At 62.6% G+C, this 8,063-nt stretch overlaps 1 protein-coding gene across 1 annotated transcript; it reads right to left on the minus strand.

Annotated features, from left to right (window-relative positions):
* Positions 1-1,250: 1,250 nt before the first annotated feature.
* On the minus strand, positions 1,251-3,231 carry CHCHD10 (coiled-coil-helix-coiled-coil-helix domain containing 10). The gene is made up of 4 exons (XM_074291082.1): positions 3,131-3,231; positions 2,742-2,940; positions 1,566-1,707; positions 1,251-1,438 (listed from the first exon to the last, which is right to left on the minus strand). Exons 1-4 carry the CDS (start codon positions 3,175-3,177, stop codon positions 1,419-1,421), a joined length of 408 nt encoding a protein of 135 aa, XP_074147183.1. The 5' UTR covers positions 3,178-3,231; the 3' UTR covers positions 1,251-1,418.
* Positions 3,232-8,063: the final 4,832 nt, after the last annotated feature.

The following is an 8,063-nucleotide window of genomic DNA, read 5'->3' on the forward strand; positions in this document are numbered from 1 at the left end:
CTGCGCGGCTGCCCGCCTCCCAGGACCCATGGGGAGGGAGGAAAGCCCGGCCTTTGTCCCCTCTGGGGCCCTAACGGAACGGTGCCTGCTTGGCACCATGTCTGAGGGTCACTGTGGTCACTGGGATCCGGGCCTGGCACGATATCTGGAGCTCATTGTGGGCACCATGGGTGCCATGTGTGAGGGTCATCATGGGCACTGGGACCTGGGCCTGGCACAACATCTGGAATTCATTGTGGGCACTGGGACCCGGGCCTGGCCCCACGTCTGGAGCTCATTGCCGCCTCCAAGCATCCTCGGGTCTTTGGAAACCCCCTGGGCCGGTCTTCCCTCCCAGCGTTTCGCTCTGGGAAATGGGGTTCCTGGACCCCCTAAGGCACTCGTCCCCCCAAAGTGAAGGACCCTCTGCCCCTTGCGCTGGGAGCCTCCCTTTGGGGGTCAGTCTCCCCTGGCTGACAGAGACCACGCCCTGAGCCTGGCTTCTAGGTCCTAGAAACGGAGTGGTGCCAGTGATGCCCACAGTGGGCAGGGGGTCCTGCTGGGTGCTGGGCTGGCCCCCTTCCCAACGATCCTGAGCTCCTGGCAGCCAGGAGAACGGGGGTTCAGGGCATGGGCCGGCCCTCTTCTCGCAATGACAGCGGCAGGTGCCAGCCAGAGAGAAGGCCCTCCTTCCTCCCTCCCTCCCTCCATTCCTCCCTCCTTTTCTCCTTTAAATAGGCAGCACTGGGAGATAGGGCTGAGGGGAGGGCTGCTGACCCCAGGGGAGCTCAGGTAATTTTGCAGAAGTCATGAAGGGGGCCGGGGTCCCTGTGCCCCGATGCCCCCCCCCACCCCGACAGGGACTGGAAGCTTCGAATGGGTTCAGACTTTTCTCTGCCCGTCTTGCCCCGTGGGAGAAAAGGGCCCGGGACCTGGCCTCGGAGGGGACCGGAGCCCAGCTCCCGGCTGCCCCTGAGCGCCCGCCTCGCCCGGGCCGGCCGAGAACCCTTCCAGAGGTGCTCAGCCCCGGAGCCCAGATGCCTCCCCGGCCCCGCGGGGGTGCACAGGAAGCGGCAGGGAGAGGTCGGGAAGCGGGGCCAGCCTTCCCCCCAGCAGCAGCTCCCGTTTCTGTGGGGCGGGCAGCAGACCCCAGGTGCCCCTCCCCTCCCCCGTGTCCAGAGAGGGCCCCGGGGGTCTGAAAGGGCAGGTCTGGCCTGGAGGGGGCGGCTGCGCAGGAACTCAGAGAAGGGGAGAGAGCCCGGCTTTATTGTGGGGCCTGTTCTCTAGTGCCCGGGGCGTGTCCGAAGGGGCCGGCCCCACGCCCGGCTGCTCCGGCGGGGGGGGGGGGGGGGGAAGGGGGGAGAGATGGGGGGGTAGCTCCACGCTCTGGCACGTGGGGGGGGTCAGCTTCACGCTCCGGCACGTGGGGGGGGTCAGCTTCACAGCAGAGTGGTCAGACCTGCAAGGAGAGGGCCTGGGTCAGGGGGGGTGGGGCAGCTTTGGGGCCCTCCTTTCTGATCTCATCCCCAATCTCGCCCCCTCCCCCGTCCCCGCCCCTCCCCCGCCCCGCCCCCACCCCCCCTCACCGTGGCTGCGCTGACACTGCTTCAGGGCCTCACTGAAGCCCTCACACAGGGTCAGGTCATTCTGGGTGGTGGAGCAGTCCAGGAACTGCTTGATCTCGTAGTAGCAGGGCCTTGAAGGGGCTGACAGGGGGGGCTGGGGCGCCTGGGGGGGACAGCAGGCAGAGGCTCAGGGAGGACCCCCGCCCCCAGCCTCTGCTCAGAGACCACAGGGGCACCGGGCTAGACCCTCCGTCTGCAAAGCCCAGGCTGTCCCCCTCCTCACTCCTTGTAAGGCGGCTGAAGCCTGACTTTCCCAGCCCCTTCTGGGTCCCGGCTGCAGGGCGGGTTGGCCCCTCCCCCCTCAGCCCAGGGGGCACTTCGGCCCTGCTGGGGGGACTCCCGAGAAGGCCCCCCATCCTCGGCCCATCCCCCACTCCCTCCCGCTTTGCCCCCCGGAGCCTTCTCTTCTGGCCAGCCGGGGGCTTCCCCCGCCCCTCCCCCCGGGGGCCTGGAGGGATTCGGTGGTTGGGGCCTCGGAGCCCCTTTCGGGAGCGGCAGAGAAAACTGAGGCAAATGGAGTCCGAGCGCGGGGCGCCACCTAGCGGCGCTCCGGAGGAGCTGGGGGCCCGCGGCCGCGGCTCCTTCCCCAGCTTTGCGGGGTGCGCTCCGGGGCTCCGAGAAGCCGGGGTACAGTCTGCCCCGCTTCGGGGGTTCCAGTTGAAAAGGGGGAGGCTGCTCCGGGGTGGAGGCAAGGAGGCCTGAGGAGGTGAGGGGCCCAGGCGGGATGGGGTGGGCAGGGTGCGTCTCTCCGAGGCTCAGTTCTCTCAGTTGCAAGGTGGCCCTGGCACCAGCCCTGACTTTTCCCAGGGGCGATGCAGGCCGGGCCCCCCGACAGCGCTTCAGACGCGGCTGCGGAAACTGGGGGCGCCCTCCCTTCCCGCGCCTGCCCCCCATCCCGGGGACTCCGGCCTCCACCGAGCCCAGAAGGATGCCGGGGACCTGCAGCGGCCGGGCCCCGCCCACTCGGGCCGGAGCGGGGGGTGGGGGGTCATCCTCCTCCCGCCCCCGCCCCGCCCCCTCGGGAGCGGCCCAAGTCCCCACCCCCGCGGACGGAGCGGAGGGCGGGGGGTCATCCTCCTCCTCCCGCCCCGCCCCCTTTCAGGACCCGGGCCACCGCCGGGGCCCCTTCACGCTCACCTGCTCGGGGCGCGGGGCCGACTCCGGCCCGGGGCTGCTGCCCCCCCCGAGGGCCCCCGTCAGGGCGCTGCCCACCACGTGGCCCACGGCCGAGCCGACGGCCACCCCCGCCGCCGTGGACGCCATCTGGGAGAAGAGGCCGGGCTGCCCGCTGGCCGGGGCAGGAGCGGGGGCCGGGGCCGCCGGGGGCGCCGGGCGGCTGCGGAGGGAGGGACGCGCGTCAGGAGGACCCCTGGCCCTTGCCCCCCTCCCTTCCCCAGCAGCGGCCGCCTCCCGCCCGGATGACCTTGGCCGTGACCTGACCGGCCCGCCGCGCTCTCCCACCCCGAGCCCTCCCGCCCCCGCAGCCCCCAGACCTCCTCTCCACCCACCCCAGCCCTGGGGCTCACCTGCCCGACGGGGCGGGCGCGACGCTGCTGCGGCTTCCGCGGGGCATGGCGGCTCCCGGGAACCTGGACTGCCTCGGCGTAGACTGCGGCCTAGACTGGGGTGGCCGGAGGAGGTGGGTGGGGCCTGGCTGGGGCGGGGCCCCGGAAGGATCACCCCGCCCCCTTGTCCTTTCCCTAGGGGCAAAGGCTGCTCCCACGTGGGAGGCCCGGGGGCACCGCTTGGCTAGCGCCTCCCGGGGCGCGGGCTCTGGTGGCTCCCTCCTGCAGGGGCTCAACGAGTGGGCCCCCTCCCTCGGGCTCTGGGAGCCTCCCGGGCCTCTCGGGAGGAGCCTTTGGAAGAGGAGTCTCCTTATTCTTGGGGACACCCGAAAACGACCCGAGCTACCCACCCCTCTGGGCCGCCTCACTCTCGGAAACTTCATCTTACCGAGTTAGAGAAAACAAAAGCCAAATTCATCTGGGAGAACCGAAGGTCCGGATCCTAAAGAAACCACGAGAAGGGAAACGGCCCCCTCGAGGCCAGCGCTGAAATGCAAAACGAGGAACTGCGTTTTCCAAGGAGATGTTTCTTGGGTAAGTAAAACTAAGGCAGCGAGCGGAAAGAAACGCGGAGAAGAGGGGCCCAAACGGCCCTAGGTGGGATGACGGGGGACTCTGCCCTGCTCCCCAAATGACGGGCTGCTGAGGGACGAACAAGACCTGGAGACACCTGGATCTTGAAGAAACATGCTGTCCCCCTTCGCAAGAAAAGGGGAAATCCACACGATCCGGTCTTAAGGACGCGCGGGCCCCGGACTGTGTTTGTAGGTGTCTATGTGTCGGAAGTCAGTCGGAGCCTTCTTGGAGGGGAGGGAGAAAAAAAATAAATTAAAAGGGAACAGCAGAGAACTAAAGGAAGCCCCTAGGAAGCACTGAAAAGCTGGGCAGCTTCGGAAAAAATGTCTCGCGTTGATTACATGGGTTTTCTTGAAATGGAAATCTATTGTTTTATATTGAAGCCATCTCTTGTGGGCTTTGTATATATGGGAATTTTTTCTTTTTAAAATTTTAATTCTCAAAATAAATAAAAAATTACACAACCCCTCCCCCAAGCCAAATGGGTAGTTATGTAAAACAAAATTCTTCACTGACTATGTTCTTTTTTTCTTTTTCTTTATTCATTGTAATAATTTTTTTTACAAGAATCTCTCTCATTTTAATTCTCCTCCCTCTCCTGGAAAGTGATTCAATGCAACAAATAACATTTTGGAAAAATAAAGAAGGAAAAAGACAAAAATTCATTACAAAATACATATTTTATACATATACAGAATATGTATACAATTATAAATATGTATGATACATAAAAATATGTAATACGATACATACAAAAGTGTGAAAACATAGGCATACCTTTGGACCTCCCACAGACCATGTTCTTTTTTTTTTTTTTTCCTGAGGCTGGGGTTAAGTGACTTGCTCAGGGTCACACAGCTAGGAAGGGTTAACCGATTTGAACTTGGGTCCTCCTGAATTCAGGGCTGGTACTCTATCCACTGCGCCACCTAGCTGCCCCAGACCATGTTCTCTTAAAAAAAAAAACACAAGAAAAGGCAAGAAAAAGAAAAAAGTAAAAAGCTTCAGTGGGGCCGTGAGTCTCTTAGCTCTTCCTCTGGAGCCGGGCAGCATGTTTCTTGGGTGTCCCTCCTGGATGAGGGATCATATGGAGAAGTGGCTCCCAGCTGATCATGAACGACGTCGCCGTTGCTGGGTACAATGTTCTCCCGCCTCTGCTCACTTCCCCCAGCACCAGTTCGTGTAAGTCCTTCCAGGTTGCCTGAAGCCATCCCTTCCGGTCATTGCTTACAGCACACTCCATCGCATTTGTCGGCACAGTAGATGAGGATACCCTCCATTTCCGATTCTTTGCCCCTTTTTATTAAGAGGGGGAGAGATCGTGAGGTCCATTTGGGAAGGAAGATGGGAGACAATCCTGGGAGGACTCAGTGCTGGGCCGAGGATTCTCATTCACAGAATGCCGAGTACCTACGGGCGTTAAGGGAAGCAAAAGCGCCGGGTTGGTCCAGTTCTCAAAACGCTTCTCTAGGGTGTGTCAACAGCATCACAGATTCCTGTCACCATCATCTGCCCCCGAACTGGTTCCCCTTTCTGGCGTCCCCGATCCCATACCAGCTCTGCCATCTGCCCCCACTCCAAACTTAGGCTCAAAACTGTCATCCAAGGAGGCAGCTCCAATGGACAAGGACCAGCCATCTGCCCCCATGTCAACTATCTGCCCCTCACCGGATGGCCAGCGTGGCCCTCGTGGCCAGGCGCTCTGAGGGAGAGACAAGCGGCAGCGGTGCTGGGCAAGTCGGAGGGCGGCCATCTCCCAGGACGCGGGGCCCCAGGGCCTTGGGCACGGCCAGGCTTCCGGTCAACCTCCTGGGAGTGTTGTGCCCTGACAGACCGCCATTAGGCCCAAGAGGAATTCCCCATGGACACTTACAGCGGGAACACTGACACGCAAGTGCGGCCACGAGGATCCGATGGCCCCTTCATGGGTGAAGCTTCTAGCTTATGAGGAGCAAGAAGGGGGAGTGTCCTTATGGCCACAAGCAATAGTTGTGCCCAAGCAAAAGCTCCTTCTCTGGGGATGCCCTGAGACCTGAGGCTGCTGCCTGAGATGTTTCAGGGAGATGGCAAAGGAGGGCGCTGATTGAAAAACGACCCTTAGGGGCCTAGAGAAGGGGGAGCTTTTTGTAATTTCCCTGTCATGGCGTCACGGGTGTGTCTACAGGGGCTTGAGCTGGAATACAGAGCTTGTGCGCCAGGCTGGAGACCTCTGGGGGGTTTTGCATCGAAGTTTCATATTGCCCTTGAGGGTAGGGGGTCGCCCCTGGAGAGGCGGCCCCCTGGGGAGGGCCAGAGCTCCCTGGGGAGGGGCAGCTTCTGCTGCAGTCACAGCTAATGAGGACTCAGAAGGGAAAGGCAAGTCCCCCCACCCCTCCTCTGCGTGGCCCCTTCCCATGCTTCAGCCACAGAAGCAGATGGAATAGTTAGCGGTGGAAATGACCCCGGCAGAGAGGCTGAACTCTCCCGCTGCCCCTTGGGTTCTTGCTCCGGGAGCTCCTGAAAAGCAGGGACTGTGTGACTGTCTGGTTTATGACTCCGGGGCTTGAGGCACAGGCTAGCCCTGGATAAATGCTTCCTGCATGGTTCTCGCCACCCTTTGCACCCTCCAGATTCCAGGCCCCTTGGCCCTCCCCACCTCCACTTCCGGGTTTCCCTGGCCTCCTCCGGGCTGCCCTGGCATTCTCCGGGCTTCCCTGGCCTCCTCCGGGCTTCCCTGGCCTCCTCCGGGCTGCCCTGGCATTCTCCGGGCTTCCCTGGCATTCTCCGGGCTTCCCTGGCCTCCTCCGGGCTGCCCTGGCCTCCTCCGGGCTTCCCTGGCCTCCTCCGGGCTGCCCTGGCCTCCTCCGGGCTGCCCTGGCCTCCTCCGGGCTGCCCTGGCCTCCTCCGGGCTTCCCTGGCCTCCTCCGGGCTGCCCTGGCCTCTTCCAGGAACCTGCTGCGGGAGGGGGGGCCTTCCGGTCCCAGCCCGCTGCTGCTGCTGCTCTCCCCTGAGGAACCCCGATTGCCTTCCGCGAGTCTCCCTTGCAGGGACACAGCTGTCTGTGGGCTCTCCCTCATCAGACTGCCACCCATTTCAAAGGGGCTGCTTGTCGCCCCGGGGCTTGGCATCCGTGCTTGAGGACGGGGCCCACTTTGAAGGGTGGGGCCTGGATTTAGCAGGGGGGGGCAGAGATTTCTCTGGTTTTTGCATCCCTGAATCCTGTCTTTTCTTGCCTTTGCAGCTCGAATTCTGGACGGAGCCGCAGGGAAGTGAGGGGGCTTTTCTTCCTTACGCCGTCCTTGGGAGAGGGCGCCATAGATCTAGAGAGAATGGGGCACCCGAATTAGAGACCTCGGGGAGACGGGTGGGCCATTGGCTTGAGTACAGCGCCACCTGGTGGGCGCGCCACCCATTTCACTCTCCTTGTCAAGGCTCAGTAGCATGGATCTCGGCCCCAGTCGGGTGGGATGTCCCGGGCCCAGGCTGGGGAGCGGTGACCATGGCAACATCCCCATCCCTCCCGGGTGTGGCGGGCAACTTGTTCCTCACCTGCAATAGGGGATGGCCGTAGGACCAAAGAGGGGGGAGGGGAGATCCCCCAGAGCCAGCCTGCTCCGGCCAGGATAGCTTGTGCCACTTGCTGCGGCCCGAATCGCCAGCTCAGGGGAGGGAGGAAGCGTACCCTGCTCTCAGAAAGTCCCCGAGGGGGTTGCTCTCCCTGTTCTCGTGCAGCAGATGGGGATAAAACGCAGGCTGGGCCACAAGGCAGTGGCGGGATTCAGGACCGGCCGGTCATAGTCCGAGGGCCGCTGGGCGGGGGTCCGGTTTGGCCCTGTCCTCGGGGACTCGCCTAAAGGCACCGGGGTCAGAGAGAGCAGACAATAAGGCCAAGCAGCAGAGTCTGGGCCCAAGAAGGTGAAATTCCCCAGGGATAAAGGCCCTCCGGCAGAAGTGCTTTACAAGTCCAGGTCTGCAAGAATCAAAGAGAAGGTGCGGGTCTGAGTGGCCCCCAAACCCAACAGGAGCCAAGAGACCATATGGCAGCCAGGAAAGCCTGGGCTGCAGGAAGAAAGGCACAGATTCCGGGATTGGACCTCCTGGGGAGCCTGTGGTCAGTCCTGGGCACCTCAGTTTGGGAAGGACATTGATAAGCTGAGGGCGCCCAGGGAAGGCAGCCATCTCCCAGTTCCCCTAGAATTCACTGACACATTTGGGTGTGTTTAGCCAGAGAAGAGATGAGTGGGGCGGCAGGATGTCACGTGAGAGACAGGCCGCGAGGAGGAGCCATAGGGCACCGAGCACTTGGCCTGGAGTCCAGAAGACTCATATCTGAGTTCAA

Source organism: Sminthopsis crassicaudata, chromosome 1 (genome assembly GCF_048593235.1).
Source record: "Sminthopsis crassicaudata isolate SCR6 chromosome 1, ASM4859323v1, whole genome shotgun sequence".
NCBI classification, from domain to species: domain Eukaryota; kingdom Metazoa; phylum Chordata; class Mammalia; order Dasyuromorphia; family Dasyuridae; genus Sminthopsis; species Sminthopsis crassicaudata.